This window comes from Labeo rohita, chromosome 13 (assembly GCF_022985175.1).
Source record: "Labeo rohita strain BAU-BD-2019 chromosome 13, IGBB_LRoh.1.0, whole genome shotgun sequence".
Classification (NCBI taxonomy): domain Eukaryota; kingdom Metazoa; phylum Chordata; class Actinopteri; order Cypriniformes; family Cyprinidae; genus Labeo; species Labeo rohita.
In genome coordinates this window covers 9,606,686-9,624,518 of record NC_066881.1, presented here as the reverse complement: position 1 = coordinate 9,624,518, position 17,833 = coordinate 9,606,686, and the positions used below count along the sequence as shown (strand labels likewise).

The 17,833-nt window shown below is 36.7% G+C and overlaps 1 protein-coding gene across 7 annotated transcripts in view; it reads left to right on the top strand.

Moving 5' to 3' along the window:
* Positions 1 to 17,131, top strand: part of zgc:110045 (uncharacterized protein LOC664755 homolog) — a 31,102-nt gene extending 13,971 nt beyond the window's left edge. For 3 of the 7 annotated variants that reach the window (XM_051126709.1, XM_051126707.1, XM_051126708.1), the window contains 7 exons: positions 1,131 to 1,259; positions 1,619 to 1,708; positions 3,286 to 3,327; positions 7,703 to 7,778; positions 8,658 to 8,710; positions 10,724 to 10,893; positions 13,742 to 17,131. In XM_051126709.1, coding sequence (XP_050982666.1) covers positions 1,131 to 1,259; positions 1,619 to 1,708; positions 3,286 to 3,327; positions 7,703 to 7,778; positions 8,658 to 8,710; positions 10,724 to 10,893; positions 13,742 to 14,102 — 921 coding nt within the window. In that variant the 3' untranslated portion in view covers positions 14,103 to 17,131. Of the gene's footprint in view, positions 1 to 1,130; positions 1,260 to 1,618; positions 1,709 to 3,285; positions 3,352 to 4,543; positions 4,565 to 7,702; positions 7,779 to 8,657; positions 8,711 to 10,723; positions 10,894 to 13,741 lie in introns of those variants that run through there. The other 4 variants (XM_051126710.1, XM_051126711.1, XM_051126712.1 and 1 more) reach the window with 4 other exon arrangements.
* The last annotated feature ends 702 nt before the right edge of the window (positions 17,132 to 17,833 follow it).

Here is a 17,833-nt window from a genome sequence, read left to right as displayed (position 1 = left end):
ACAAGTTTTCATTCATCACCATAAGATGAACGAACGACTCGAAAAACCTGAAGACTCGAAACAGGTGAACTAATTCCCGTACGGAACCTAAAAGGATGTTGAGCATGCATGACTGAACGATGTTGCGCATGCACGACTGAACGAATCACAATTGCACATGCACGACTGAACGAATCACTGCACGACTGAACGAATCAGACGACTCATTCTTCCCGAATCACATTGAAGATTTGTTCGAAATGAAAGAATCATTCAAGAATGACCCATTACTAATTCGTAGCATCGTGGACGCGCATCCCAGAGCCTGTGCTACACAAGCTTTTGTGCTTAAAAAGTATACAAATTTTTATTTTTTGAAAAAAATGACTGATCGTTTCGCTAGATAAGACCCTTCTTCCTCGGCTGGGATCGTTCAGAGCCCTTTCATTGTGGAAGTTCAAAATCGGTGCACCAATTAGATCCATTATATGAAGAAAAATCCAGAAATGCTTTCCTCAAAAACCATAATTTCTTTACGACTGAAAACAGAAAGACATGAAAATCTTGGATGACAAGGGGGTGAGTAAATTATTTGTAAATTGTTGTTCTGGAAGTGGAGTTCTCCTTTAAAATATCTTTTGCCTGTAATTTGCGGCAAGCTTTAGCCTATTCCGTGCATGCTGGAAGAGTTCTGCGCTAAACTCCGATTGTATTCATCTGAAAAAAGATAAATATCAAATACAAAATTTTATCATTTTATCATTTTTGGGTGAACTATCACTTTAAAGAAATGATTACATAGCTCTATGGAACAACTGAATGTGATTGGTCAATATAGCATCACTGCAAAAACTCCCTTTTGGAACCATTAATTTTAAGAGTGGAGGTAATTATTCAAAATAAATAATTCATGTCTGCACACTCATTTAACTGGTGAGTAGCTATGTAATAAGCAGGATGATGTACCATCATTTGCTCATTATTGCAAAATAAACCCAAGCAGACAGGGTGACCAGCGATGTGGATGTGGAGCGGATAATGACCTTCTCTTTTTAAATGTCACTACTGAAAGAAATATAAATGATGCCATTTGTGGCTCTTCTACTCATCCTGTCCAGCATGTGTTGACTAAAAGTGTTGCTGTATGTCAGAGCACAGGTGCCCAGGTCCAGGTGGCAGGAGACCTACTACCTGACTCGACGGAGAGAGCCGTGACCATCTCAGGCACCCCCCACGCCATCACACAATGTGTGAAACACATCTGCACCGTCATGCTAGAGGTTTGTGAGCGTGCACGTATGAGCGCATCCGCTTATTAATTGAAAATCTGTGCGATTATGCACGATTTCCCTTGTGCTTAAAATGTTATTTCAGGTGGGGAATATTTTTCAGGTCTTTTTCACCTTCACACTTCATTTGCATTCACTTTCAGCGCATGGACTACATGTTAAATGTTCCTGTTTGCTTCATTAGTTCCCAGCATCCAACCTTGGATGCCTTTGTTTTGCAGGATTTTCCCTGGCCTGCATTAACTTTGGGCTTTGAACAGTAAAATCCAGTGAGGCTTAACAGAGTTCTAGACACATACTGCCTAAACGCCTTTGCTTTTGTCCTAACTCTGCTTGTCTCCCTCATTTAGTCGCCACCTAAAGGAGCCACCATTCCGTACCGACCCAAACCCGCCGCGGGTGGCAGCCACACAGTGTTGTCTCAACCGCATACTGCATCGGTAAGTTCTACATCTCCTAATGCAGAAAGCGTACAATCGAAACAGTCCTTCATGAGCATTAATGATTCCATAGTTCCCCGCAGTCCCAGTGGGACGCTCTGAGTGTGGATATTCACGCTAATGATTAGACTGAGATCAGCTGGCGGAATAAATCTCACCCCCAGATCCAATCAGTAATACAGTCACCAATGGGGCCATTGGACCATGCCAAGTGCTCTTAAACATGCAGATCAGACTCGTTTTGAATCACTAATTTAGATCTGTAGGTGTTTGAATTGGAAAACATGTAACTAATGATAAATATACAGCTGGACTAAACAATTCATTCATCAGTGTTCCATTCTATTCTGTCATTCAGGTCTTGTGAAATACTCACTTACTCAAACAAGCATGTAATCTAAACTTTGACCCTTCTTTTTTTGATATTTCCTCTTGGTATGTTGTCCAAAGGGCTTCTGTTGTTCATTTGAGTCATCATGACATTTGGTGAGAAATGCAAAACCTAGTTGTCTGTATAATGAAAAATCATGTCAGCTATGAATTCAATTTGTCTCTAGAGGACTAAAATGCTAAGAAGCAGTTTAGTTCTGTATTTTTTTGCTATGTTTGATGATAGCATGGGATGTTCATGTGATGCCCCCTTGTGGTTACATTAAGAAGAGCTTAACATATTTCAGTCATAATTCCACCTGGCAGTTTTTAACATGTTGATGACAAAGAAGTCTCAAGTACAAAAATAATGGGCTACTTTGACTTTGACGAGTACTTTGACTTGTGGTGTAAAGTCTGGTCCACATTGCAACTTATTCTGGCCAAGAGCCACCCGCTTAAAAATTAACAAAGCGGCCAACCACTGTTTGTTTTGTTTTACATGCTATTTAGGAATGAGATTATATGACATTAAAGGGATAGTTCACCCAAAAATAAGAATTCTATCATTAATTACTCAACCTCAAGTTGTTCCAAACAAGTAAGACCATCATTCATCTTCGAAACACAAATTAAGATATTTTTGGTGAAATCTAAGAGCTTTCTGACCCTGCATAGACAGCAACATAACTGAAATGTTTCCAGGCCCAGTCCATGTGACATCAGTGGTTCAACCATAATTTTACGAACCTACGAGAATAGTTTCAAAAAGTAACAACTTTATTCAACAATTTCTTCTCCTCAGAGCTTTGTAAAATTACGGTTGAACCACTCTTGTCACATGGACTGATCATTATGATTATTTCACACAGCGAAATGGTTTTGCTTATGCATAACTGTTTTACATTTACAAGTGTCTCAACTAGATTTGAAGCTACTAACTTGGCAAATCTAGCGATAAGTGTTTATACACTATGTTATTTGATACAATCCTGTTAACCCCAGTTGCTACAATTTGCATTGCATTTGAGGTGTCTGTTTTGAGCTTTGATTTTCATAAAGACTTTCTAGGATTTTATGAAATATGCATAGAGCGGACTGTGGGCGGTCCATGGGCGTGCCGTGCCTTCTAAGACTATGACTAATGATCAAGCTGCAAATAGGCGGTTGTTATTTGTACTAACCTAAACGTTTTATCTGTTTCACAGGCATTTGCTATTCCAGGACAGTTTGCCATTCCACCCCAAGACGTGAGTGTTAGTCGCACTGGCTGATCAGTATCATTCACAACACCACTGCAGTCCCCCAGCCACAACCTACCCCTTACACAACCACAATTATCCCAGTGCAATCCTCACACACACACCTAAGTGTCGATATCTCTGATATGGTCTCTGCCTATGACTGCTTCTTTAATATCTAATATCACTAACACTTGTTGGTTCTTAGTTAATTTAATATCCCTGGACACAAGTAAACAAGATTTGTTAACTGACTCATTCACATATAAATGCTGTCATTACAAAGGTGGCAAGGTAGCCCTGTATTGACAGAACCATAAATATTATGGTTAGGTTTTTTTTCAACTTCTGTAGTAAACATCTGAAATGAATTCCAGTTCACTGTACAGGCAAGCTTTGTTAAACCTTTCATCATACAGACTCCATTTCTAACTAACAGTAAAAAAAAAAATCCAGGTAAAACACTATCAGAGAAAAAAAATCTATTTTATATTTTTACATTAACAATGCAATCAATATTCTATTTATTAAAGGAACACTTCACTTTTTTTTGGAAAATAGGCTAAAAAAAAAAAGTTAAAAAGTTGAGTTTTACCATTTTCAAATCCATTCAGCCGATCTCTGGGTCTAGCGGTAGCACTTTTAGCATAGCTTAGCATAGATCATTGAATCGGATTAGACCGTTAGCATCTCGTTCAAAAATCGTGTATTAAGACTGACTGAAAATGGAACGTTGCGATTTTCTAGGCTGATATGGCTAGGAACTATACTCTCATTCCGGCGTAATAATCAAGGAACTTTGCTGCCGTACCATGAAACTTCCGTCAACATAACCAACGTGACCACCTGCTTGCACAGGGAGACTATTTCAGGCGCTGCGTAATATCATTTGTGTGCTGCACCCATGGATCTATGCTAAGCTTTGCTAAAAGTGCTACCACCAGACCCGGAGATCGGGTGAATGGATTCAAACATGGTAAAACTCAAGTGATTAACTCTAGGGGAGTTGGAAAATTAACTTGTTTTCAAAAAAAGTGGAGTGTTCCTTGAATCTCATCAAGTTAGTGTTTTAAGCATTTTACATTTCCAATGTAAAATTTTACAATTTTACAATTCCAAAATAATAACTCAAGTAGGTAACAATTTAAACAATATATTTATTTGTGAACTTATATTCAGCTATATTTTTTAATAGTTAACTTTTAACTATTTTTGAATTTTTCAGATCATCAGTCATCAAAGCTCGGTAAATATTGGTCACAGACACTGAGGTTTACTTTAAATTTCACCCATAAGATTACTCACTAAAAACTCCCACAGATTTTAGTCTTATTTGGATGTAACAACATGTTTTAAAAAAAGTGTGTGAGTTGTTTATTTAATTTTTTTTTTTATTTGGTCTTCCCATTAATGCCATTATATTGTTCATTCAGACTGATTCGTTCATGCAGAGCGCGCACAAACACAAAAGGCAGGATTTATCGCATAAACCAATCACGGCAGATCTTAACCTGTCATATCCAATCATATCGCAATCCCATGGCGCACTTTAGGGCAGTGGTTCTCAAAGTGTGGTACGAGTACCACTAGAGGAATCACTAAATTAAAAATAAATTAATGTTAAAACACAATACAATTTAATTAAATCTTTGAGTAAAGTTTTTTTTTTTTTTTTACATTTAAGTATAGTACAGTTTTCATTTAACTTTTAGGTACAACACATTTTAATTTAATCATTATGTAAGTTTTCTATTTACCTGTTTGTAAGCACTGTGCAGTGTTAATGTTCAAACTGTGTATTTACAATGTTAAAGTTGCTGACAACAATAAATATTCTTATTAGGAATAAAACTGCCTCACTTTTGAGCTGTAGTTGAATACATAGGCCTACTACGCGACTGTATTTTAATGTTGGAGGAATGCACACAAGCACAAGAGGCAGGATTTATCAGATGAACCAATCACAGCCGAACATTACAATCACATCCGATCATATCACAATCCGACTGTGTGCTTTAGGGGGTCTGTTAAAACTCATTGGACGCGGACTCCTTCTGTAACTTTCCCTGCTGTTTCTTTAGAAAAACTAGTTTTATGTTTTGTACTACAATCTTTTTCTCATCCAATACTTTGAGAAGGCACTGCCTCGCTTGCCTCCTTGGAGGAAACGCCTCTTATATAATATTGTGATGATTGTGCGAGATAAACAGTGAAGGCACAGGTATGAAAAACAAGTTGCAACTGTGAGATATTAAAGGTATTGTTCACCCAAAAATGAATATTAGCCCATTATTTACTCACCCTCCAGGGTTCCTAGGTATATATGACTTCCTTCTTTCAGACAAATCCAGTTTGAGGCCTTCTGTAGCGATGTGTTTTTGTTAGAAAAATATCCATATTAAAAAGGTAAAAATCACTTTAGCTTGCGCCAACTAGTAGTACACAGTACATCCTTTCTGGGCGGATGACGTAGGACGTTGGCATTGCACATGCACCGCTCAGACGTGACGAACGCAAACACACCGTGGAGCAGTGGTCATAAATTAGAAGTTTAAAATGAGGATTTGTAAACAAAAATGTTGGAAGATTTCAATATAAACCAAGAGATGAAAGGTTTTTCTTTGCTAAAGTAAGGAGACTTTGCTTCCTTTGCTCCTGTAAACAAACTTGTTTTGTGCAAGACTCACCGGTGCATGCACAATGGCGACATGCTTTTGTGTACGACTAGTTGGCGCAAGCTAGATTAAAGTGATTCTTATGTTTTGAATATGGATAGTTTTCTTACAAAAATGCATCGATTCGCTACAGAAGGCCTTTATTCACCCCCAGGAGCCATGTAAGGCACTTTTTATTATGGATAAATGCACTTTATTGGACTTGTTTTGGACTGATGAAGAGAAACACTCACCTATTGCCATGATAAAGCTTGGACATGCCAGGATAATTTTTAAAGGGGTCATCAGATGCTAAGTTCACTTTTACATATTGTTTGAACATCAATTTGTGTTGGCAGTGTATGTACAAATCTACCCTATAATGATAAAAATCCATGCAGTGGTTTTTAATTAATCTGTAAAAAATTTTGTGGCGTCGTTGTGGCGTCACACCAACAGAGGCCGCTCCAACAATAGTTGATTGACATGAGCGTCTTACCTCAGATCAGTTGTAACAGTCCCACCTCCACTGTTTTGATGCCAGAGCAGGGATGTAAGTTAGACAAGAATATTTCTAATTGAGCGATTGAGGTGTTGTGTTGCTGGATGTAATAATGAACATAGTGGTCGTCATTTACTCCCGACATCTGAGCAGCTGAAGATGCAGTGGATTACGTTTGTTTGTGAAGGGAATGCGCCTCCCGATCTACATATATCCGTATATGTTTGCGCGAATCATTCGTGATCCAGCTTCACTTACAGCAGAAGTGAGTATAAGGTTTTTTTATGAATTTTTGGAATTGCCTTTCCTAATAATGTGCTAGTGAGCAAGTTTAGCGGCTAAATGCGGCTAAAGTAAACAGGCTCGTCACTCCACAGAGAGAAGAGAGGGGCGCGGCAAGCAGAGCTCTTTTGCATTTAAAGCGGCCTCAACCAGATTTTGGAAAGGTAAAAAGGGTGTTGTTTTACGCTACCATTGAGAATTTTTAACCAAAGTATATTATAGAGTTTTCATTAAGTCCCCTAAAGAATCATAACTTGTGGAAAATGGGCATCTGATGACCCCTTTAAAATATCTCCGGCTGGATTCGTCTGAAAAAAGGAAGTCATATACACCTAGGATACACCTAGGAAGCCTGGAGTAAATAAAAGGCTAATTTTCATTTTTGGGTGAACTATCCCTTTAAGTATTATTGCAAGATAGACAATTTGACATTTACAGTAAAACTGCAATTGTGAGGTTTAAAGTCAGTGAAGTCGCAGGTATAAAATATAAAAATATGACATAAGGTTCAGCATTAAAATAAAACCAACAGTGATGATGTAATCATAATATTTGCATACTGTACCAAATTATGATTGGTCTTCTTCCTTACGTCAATTTGCATTGCAAAGGCGGTGTCAAGTCGTCTGTTAATTCTCACAGACAGCTGGCAGAAAACCAGACGTGTGTCACGAAACTGCTTCATTTCACATACTCAGATCCAAAACACACCTTAAACATGATTCGTATCCTGTCTCGCACGCACACGAATTCCCTTAAGGAAATGCAAATCTAGTTTTCCGATCACCTTATTTGTGAGAAGTGGATGGTAAGTCCAAAGGGGGACCTGATAACTAATCTAATTTTGAGACTTGATATGGGTGCTGTTCTGTCTGTAGATGTGAGTGTCCTCTGAAATAATTCCATTTTGATTGGCTAGTTCTAACCTCCCTTCCTGCCCCCGCAGTTGACCAAGCTTCACCAGTTGGCTATGCAGCATATCCCCCTTACCTCCCTTGGGCAGAGCAACCCCACCTTCCCTGGTACGTACCCAGAGCTCCCCAGGGAAGTCTGTCTCTCCCTTTGTCTGTTTCTCTGCCTGTCTTTCTCTCGATCTGTCTCTTTCCCTCTGTCTGACCACCTCTGTCTCATGCGTTCACCACCGCATGTTCTACTTTTCCACTCTGAAGAAAATGAGGGCGAAGCCGTTTTTGTGGTAAGGTAATAAATATCATAACACTGCCAACATAATGCTGCACATGCCGTGTCATGATACGACCACTAACAAGTAGCTCTAGATAGTCTGCGTTCGGATGCCAGCCGCTGACGGCTCCTTTGAGCTGTCGTAGAAATCTCCAAATGTGTCATGTCACCATAACAACAGCATCATGACGGCTATGTGATGCATATGTGTCACCCCTCACTCTTTCCTTACATGTGAACTCGTCACAAAGGCTTTCACTCGTTTAACATTCTTCCCCCCTGATGTCCTCCACAAAACCCCCGACCTGTTCAAACCGGCAGCATTTTCCTAAGCAAACCTGAAGCCCACTCTCACAGCAGCCCACATTTATCATGACAAACAGAGTCCGCACATTGCGAATGCCAGCCCATAATTATTACCATGGAAATAGGGAGTTGAAGAGAGACAGCCTCTCCATAGACGTTTCCGATAATGTGCGCTATTTGGAAATGCTTTTATGGGTGTTTTTGAATCTCAGGCAGACATGAATTAACCAGGAATTCATTCATGACTCACCCGCTGTAGCAGCCTTAATGCTTTCATACATTGTGTAATTTTAATGTGATATTTTTCTATTTCATTTGAGCAGCCTAAGTGGCAGTGTAGCAATGTCAAAAAGTTTCTCTTTTTTTCAGCTGTTGAGTTTTTGTATTGCTTACCTTCCCATTTCCCTGCATAGGTTTGGAGGCCTCCATCGCAACCAGTTCTTATGAGCTGAGCATACCTAATGATGTAAGTTATATGTCATATTCATTTAACATAAATTAATACACTAGCCCCAAAAAGTATACAGACACTTAGGTCACACTTAGGCATAGTTTACCCAAAAATGAAAATTCTGTCATTAATTACTCATCCTCATGTCATTTTAAAACCCATAAGAACTTTGTTCATCTTTGGAACACAAACTAAGATATTTTTGATGAAAACTGGGAGCTTTCTGACCCTTTCGTGACCTCGTTGTGTTTTCGTTGTGATTTCGTGTTTTCTGAACGCACAACGAAGACTGACATAGAAAAGAAGAAATTGTTGAGTAAAGTTGTTATTTTGGTTTTCTTTGTGCACAAAAAGTATTCTCGTAGCTTCATAAAATTACGGTTGAACCACTGATGTCACATGGACTATTTTAACAATGTCCTTACTACCTTTCTGAACCTTGAATGTGTCAGTTGCATTGCTGTCTATGCAGGGCCAAAAAGCTCTCGGATTTCATCAAAAATATCTTAATTTGTGTTCTGAAGATGAACAAAGGTCTTACGGGTCTGGAACGACATGAGGGTGAGCATTTGATGACAGAATTGTCATTTTTGGGTGAACTATCCCTTTAAAGCTGTATGTATTCATTGCATTCGATCAAATTAAAGTGGAAATTATTTATAAATTAGAATGACAAATTATAGCATAATCTTTTTTAAAGCGGTTTCTAATATTTTCAAATGCACACCAAGGCTGTATTTATTTTATAGAGAAATACAGTGAAACAGTTGGATCGTGAAATATTATTACTAATTAAAATAACAGTTTTTAATGTATTTTAAAATGTAATTAATTCATGCACAGCTAAATTTTCAGCATCATTACTCCAGTATTCAGCATTTCTATTTATTATCAGTGTTTTGGGATTCCTTGATGAATAGAAAGTTCAAAAGAACTGCATTTATTTGAAATTTAAATTCTGAATAATGTATAAGTCTATACTGTTCATTTTTATCAATTTAATGCACTCTTGTTGACCACAAACTTCTGAACAATGTGTACTTTTACATATTTTTTTTATTTATTTATTTATTTATTTATTTTTACCAGAGTTAGGGTTAGGGCTATATTTATGCAGGAATAATAGTTTTGGGAAACATACCTGCTTATTATACCTGCTGCTTGTTGATTTTCATGCACAGCCGACAGAAAACAAGATGCATACTGATTCTCAGTTTGAGGCACTGAGACAGCATTTTATTTACAAAGAATCAAAGGTGCAGCAGACATAACTTTTATAGTGTTTACTTGATTGTGTTCTCATAATAACAAAAAAAATGGTCTGAGATGTGAATCATTCCAAAGACACCAAACAAGTATGCATTCATATGTTTCACATTTCAGATTTTCGTTTACTCTGCTTTAATTTTACTTACATTTTATACAACGTTTTTAAAGCAATAATTTCAATTTATTGTACTAGAATATTCAATTTAAACCATGTTTTTGATTGCCTTATTTTACTTTTAAATACATGCCAGTTGGCTTGAGAGTTTGGATTTACTGCAATAACATGCATACAGTTTCTAAGTGTACTTTAAGTAAAAAAAATTACTTGCTATCTGTTACGTTGACACATTGTTATGGAAGCTTCTGCCACTGAATATAAAATAGAAAAAGCTAATTGTGCCTTTTATCTCGCAATTTACACTTTTTCGCTCAGAGCTGCGAGTTTATATCTCGCAGTTCTGATTTTATAACATACACTTTGGAGTTATAAAGTCAGAACTGCGAGATATAAACTCACAATTCTGAGAAAAAAAAATATTCAGTGGCAGGAACAAGCTTCTATACATTGTTACTCTGATCATCAATTAGAGTAATCTGTTATTCAGCATCCACTTATAGAATCTATTTAGTAAAATTCAAGGCATGCCATATAGCATAGAAGAACAACTTCCATATCCTAGAGGTTTACTCTCATCCTCCTTAGACTTTTAATGTCCAGATGTTGTTTGCCCCTCACCCGTCTGTCTCTCTGTCTCTCAGCTCATAGGCTGCATCATTGGCAGACAGGGCAGTAAGATCAATGAGATTCGCCAGATGTCTGGTGCCCAGATCAAAATTGCCGGGGCCACAGACGGTTCGGCAGTGCGCCACGTCACCATCACAGGCTCCCCAGCCAACATCAGCGTGGCTCAGTACCTCATCAGTGCGAGGTAAGACCTTTCCCTCTCACATGTTAAATCATACTTCAGCCAAAAATGAAACTCTGTCATCATTTACTCACCCTCATGTCGTTCCAAACCCGTATTAGGATTTCATGTGTGGAAATTAAAGGAGAAGTCCACTTCCAAAACCAAGATTCAAATATAATATACGCCCTTGTCATCCAAGATGTTCATGTCTTTCTTTCTTCAGTCATAAACAAATAGTTTTTTGAGGAAAACATTTCAGCATTTTTCTCCATATAATGGACTGATATGGTGCCCAGATTTTCAGCTTCCAAATTGCAGTTTAAATGTGGCTTCAAATGATCCCAAATGTAGTTGTAAAAGATCCCAGTCGAGAAAGAAGAGTCTAGCGAAACGGTCGTTATTTCCATAAAAATAATATAATTTATATACTTTTTAATGTCAAACGCTCGTCTTGTCTTACTCTGCCTGGACTGTTTTTGTTCCAGTTCATGACAGTTAGGGTATGTCGAAAAACTCCCATCTCATGTTCTCCCTCAACTTCAAAATTGTCCTATATCACTGTTTTACCTTTTTTGTTACCTTGGGTGTTTGATCTTCTTTGTATGTTCACTTTGCAAACACTGGGTCAGAACTTCTGCAGTGATGTAGGATGATTTTGAAATGATTTTTGAAGTTGAGGGAGAAAATACGATTGGAGTTTATCGACATACCCTAACTGTCTTGAGTGAGAATACACAGAGTTCAGAGTAAGGCAAGATGAGCGTTTGAATTAAAAAGTACTTAAATTGAATTTTTTAATGAAAATAACCGATCGTTTCGCCAGATAAGACCCTTCTTCCTCGGCTGGGATCATTTACAACCACATTTGGGATCGTTTGAAGCCGCATTTAAACTGCATTTTGGAAGTTCAAAATCGGGGCACCATATCAGTTCATTATACGGAGAAAAAATGTGGATTTTTTTTCCTCAAAAAACAAAATTTCATTACAACTGAAGAAAGAAAGACATGAACATCTTGGATGACAAGGGGGTGAGTACATTATATGTGAATCTTGGTTTTGGAAGTGGACTTTTTTTGAAGAATGTTCACACAGCACTTTTCTATACAATTTCATACAGTTCATAGTGATCACATGTGTCAAACTCCAAATTCCAAACACAAATTATATTTTTTTAAAATCACATCACTTAAACTATTAAAAGATATATTTATTTTATTTAACAATGCAATTAATATTCTACTTATTAAAGCCACGTATGAATCTTGTTACTGTTTTTAAGCATTTTACATTTATTCCAAAATAATACCTCAAGGCAGTAACAATTAAACAATTTATTCCATGGTCTGAATACTGGATTCTGACTGGCTGGCAGGTATGCAGTAAAACAGTTTAATATAGGTAGTTCCAGGTAATTGCAAGTCAGTTTAATCATTGTTCTATATTAATGCGCTGCTTTAATTGATGCACACAAACACACGTACACACACACACACACACACACACACAGAGGTCCGAGATGGCATTGCGCTGCACACATACATAAACTTGTTGTCAACGCCTCCCCGTGATTTTTATTAATAAAATAGCTTATGATAATAGATCACTACATTATATCCCTCAGCAACGAGGTAGTGAAATCACTGTTTCTGAAGTAATTAATTGTTTGTAGAGAGAGATGTGCAGACACAGCATGCAGGTATGCACACACAGCTGTCATCTTTTTCTCTCTCTCTCGATCGATAGATAATTATTTGAAATAAATGCTATAATTCATTCAAATAAATGTGATCCTTCCGCACTATTTCATCTCTGTGTCTGATTTGAAGCGGGAAGAATGCTAGAGCTGCGTGCCGTAACTGATGAAAATAACTGTTGTTTTTACCCATTCGGTCAAATATTGCACTGCAAAGAGCAATACTTGTTTTAACTTGTCTATAAATTTGCAATTGACCATGGAATAAGCGGGATAATCAACGGTTTGCTGTGCATTAAAGGATTTTAAATGCACTTTGTGGAGGCAACCACGTCGCCTCCATGTTGTGCATTTAAAATCCTTTAATGCATGGCAAACAATTGATTATCTCTTACACATTTTATTTGTGTTCAGCTTATGTTCAGCTGTTCTTTTTAATAGTTAACTTTGAACTATTTTTGAAAACTCCCACAGATCATGTGGGCACAACGTTTCTTCAGAACAACGTTTCTTCAGAATAACTTATAACCTTTTTAATGTCATATTTTGTAATATTGCCATTGTCTTATTTTTACTAAAATTTTTTTATCCCTTTCAGTATTTTGAGGAGGCACTGCCTCCCTTGTCTCCTCCGAGGAAACGGCCATGGATTAAAAAAAATTATATCAAACCTATACTTGATTTAAAAGTTATATTTGATCCGAAGCATCTATCTTGGATTACAGTGCAAGCTGGGTTTACATAAGAGCAGCCAGTACATTCTACAACATTTCTCCTTTTGTGTTTACACAAAAAAAAAGAAAGTGATGAGAGCGAGTAAACATGATGACAAAAGTTTCATTTTTGGATGAACTATTCCTTTCATTATTTCAACTATTCCTCCACAATCTCTTTTACATAATGGCATAAAACATAGGAATTAGACAGCAGCCATGTGGTCTTTTTCATCTCACCCATTTGGCACTCCTTTATTAATTCTCGTCCAGGCATGTTAAACCCTTATTATTATTCCTTCTTGTAACACATAACATTCCCTAAATTGATTATTCTTTTCTCTATTTCTCTCACCCCCTCCCATGTCACTCTCTCCTCTTGTGTGCACCCGTAACCCCTCTATTAACCTCGCACTTGTCCTCACGCCCCTCCTTGTTTGCATGCATTTGTGTGTTTGCAGTTTAGAGATGGCTAAACTGAGCATCCAGGCTGCGTCATCCTCCTCTTCCAGCACGTCTATCGACCTCAGCCTGGGCTTCTCCCAGTCCGCCCCTTCCGTCTCCACCGCCTCTTCCATGGCCGTCCTAGCTGCTCCCCCCTCTACTATTAACGTCCACTCCCCCCAGTCTGTCCCCTCCATCCCCAGTGCCCACTACGCATTGCCAGTTTCCAGCCTGCTTGGCATGAAAACCGTCCCTCTGCTGGCAGTGCACACAGCCACCTCCGCAGGCCTCCCGGCCGGCCTCACACCCTACACCGCAAAGATCCCCACCTCGTCCAGCATCAAAAAATCAGAGCGGCAGAAGTTTGCCCCATACTGAGACCACGGCCGTGGTTGTTAACTCATCAGTAATGTTTTATTTGTTTATTATTCATTCAAGTAGACTGAAAGTGTTTCTCCCCGCCCCCTATTTTTTAAATGATTCTGTGCAATATTTCACCAGCAAGAAATAGTGAGTGCATGACAAGATTAATCGCTTCCTATATTGTCTTCCATTTTGTGTGGCGTTTCATTCGGAAGTGTTTGAGATATTCATCTCGCACCATATAATTTATCTGACACTGGACCTGTTTTTTGTTTTAAGAAAGCCAAAGCAAGCAAGAACTTGATTTATTGGTACTATGCAGCTCACAGTGTTGTGTGTGTGTGTTTTTATATTTAATATATATCTTGGTGTGATCTTTAATGTGCTGATTAGAATGGCTGTCATCTTTGTTACTGTAATATACACAATATACAAAGTCATTTAAAAGACAGTGTGATGCTCTGCCTCTCATACTGATTTTGTTATTCAGATTTTGACCTACTTTATTAATATAGCATTTTATTAGAACATATTTTTTGCAAACACCCTTTTTAATTAATACTGCAGAGACACAAAGGCACATCCTATTGTCAGGGGGTCAGAGAAGGGGACAACTAAGAAAATTGTCCTGGGCCCTGTAATAAGAGGCCTGCTAAGGTCCTTTTAATCGACAACATGACAATCTCTATGCGAGTGACCTTCATACTAAAATAAATTAAGTAGCTCTATATTTTCATGTGTTAAGCTTATTTAAGCTGTGTGAAAATAAATTAAATAATTGGCTTTTATATTGTCACTATTAACAGCAAAAATCTGCAATATAAATATCTGCTATATCTGTTTAATTTGTATTAGAAACGCAGTGAATGTTTTTTTTTTACCAACTATTTTAGTGTCGTTAGATGTATAAAGCTGAGAAACACTTTAATTCAAATCCATTTTCTCAATAAATATTGTTACAACTCCAAATAAAAACATTTATTTAACATCTTAAGTTAACATGTTTACTTTAGTAGTGCTTACCATATAAAAGTTTTGGGTTTGTAAGATTTACTTTTTTTAAAACAAATGTATACTTTTATTTAGCACAGATGCATTAAATTGATCAAAAATGGCACTAAAACATTTATAATGTTACAAAATGATTCTATTTCGAATAAAAACTGTTCTTTTGAATTTTCAGTAACACTTTACAATAAAGTTAATTAGTTAACATTAGTTAACTACATCAGTTAACATGAACTAAGAATGAACAATACCTCATACAATACAGCATTTAATAATCTTAATGTTAATTTTAGCATTTATTGACATGTTAAAAGTTGTGTTTGTTAACATTTGTTAAAGCACTGTGAATTAACATGAACAAACAATAAACAACTGTTTTTTTTTTTAAAACTAACTTTAACAAAGATTATTAAATAGAAATCAACACTGGACCACAAAACCAGTCTTAAGTAGCATGTGTACATTTGTAGCAATAGCTAAAAAGACATTGTATGGGTCAAAATGATAATTTTTATGCCATAAATCATTAGAATATAAAGTAAAGATCATGTTCTATGATATTTTGTAAATTTCCTACCATAAATATATCAAAACTTAATTTCTGATTAGTAATATGCATTGCTAAGAACTTAATTTGGGCAACTTTAAAGGTGATTTTCTCAATAATTTGATTTTTTTGCACCCTCAGATTCCAGATTTTTTTTTTTAAATAGCAAATAGTTGTATCTTGGCCAAACATTCCAAATATTCTATTCTAAATATTCTAACAAACCATACACTGTAAAAAAAACAATTTGTTGAGTCAACTTAAAATAATTTGTAACCTGGCTGCCTTAAAATTTTAAGTTCTGTCAACTCAACTTATTCAACTTGAAATGTTAAATTATACTAAGTGACAACTTAGATATTTGAGTTGAATCAACTTAAAATTAAGGCAGCTGGGATACTTACCCATCTGTTAAGTTTAGCAGACACAAATATCTAAGTTGTTACTTAGTACAACTTAACATTTCAAGTTGACTAAACTTATATTAGTTGACTGAACTTAAAATTTTAAGGCAGCAGAGTAACAAATTATTTTAAGATGACTCAACAAATTTTGTTTTTTTATTTTTTACAGTGTACATCAATGGAAAGCTTATTTATTCAGCTTTCAGATGATGTCAGATGATTAAAATCTCAATTTCAAAAACTGTCCCTTATGACTGGTTTTGTGATCAAAGGTCACAAATGTATTGTTCATAGTTATTATTTCATGTTAGTAAATACATTAACTAATGTTAACAAATGACACTTTATTGTAAAGCGATACCAAACTTTCTAGTCATTGAAGATTTCTTAAAAAAAGAAACATTTTTTTTTAAATAATATTACAGCTTATACTGCATTTTTGATCAAATAAATGCAGTCTTAGCAAACATAAGTGTTACAAGACAAACAACCCTCCATACTTTTTAATGGCAGTGTATGTGTTTTAAATCTTTTTTGTTTTTTCTCTCTAATTTCTGTGGGCCACTAGCACTCACTCGCAGCCTGTGGGGGTTCCAGGTCATTGGTTTGAAAACCCCTAGTAGAGCCAACACTTTGTGTTTGTAAAATGTTATGTTTTTGTTCCCTCAGCTAAGATAACTGATGACACTATGACACTGTGACACAGCAGACCCGTACTTCTCATGCCCAGCAGGGCTAATTATCAGAAGTATAACTGTTTTCAACAATAATTTGATCTGTTCTTCTGTATCTGATTGTGTGTTTTCCTCCTAGGCTGTCCTCAGTGATAGCAAGTCTGAGGCCACTGTAGTGCAACATTTACAGCTCTTATCATTAATCTGTGATTGGATTACCCTAAAGCCATAGTGGACTCTTACGGACTCAAGAAATCCTGGCTACATGATGAAAACTGTTTTGTAACTTAAACAGACGCGCTGTAACTGTAGTTTTTTTTTTAACTGTGTCAACCGTTTAATGTATTTGTGTTTTTAGATCTTTTTTTGAAATTCTGTACACATTTTGCAATTAATGTATGACAAATCAATGTGACATTAAATGTAGAATTTAAAAACATTCTTTCATTAAACAACAGTTTTTATTAGCACACACACGTTCTAGTTTCATTTTATATTCAAAGATGACATCCCGATACTGACATACTCAGCCTTGGCACTGCATTTATAAACCTTTAATGAAATTAAACACCCCCTGTTTCATTGCAATTTCAATGCCTGACCTGTTGTGATTGAAGTTAAAAGGTAAAAGCAGAGTTTTCACGGCGCTCCAGATGCATATCTGCTGCCTTGAGTCTTTCAATAATACATGCAGTGCTTAAAACAGGGTTATTTTGGTTAAAGTAAGCCTGTCTCTAAGAACCAGAAAGCACTGGGGAAAGCAGTTTTCGTGCACCGTACATGATTCATATTTGTCTTATAGAGAGCTTATTTTGACGTCCTTATCAACCATTTGTTTGTGATGGATGTTTGCCGTTTTGTAAATGTCATCAGTACGTCACTGGTTTACTGGAGAACAGACACAGCGACATGCTTAATGCTATTCATCTCAGTCAGACACAGAATATTACATTCCCATTGGATCTGTGGATACTGCTCGAACAAACAGTGCATCAAAGCCACTAATTTTCATGCAGCCAGCATCCAGCATCCGCATTTATATAAAACTGCATGTTTTCGCATCCCTCGTTATGTGTGCTAATAATTTCCTAAGACGTATGAATGCAATATGAC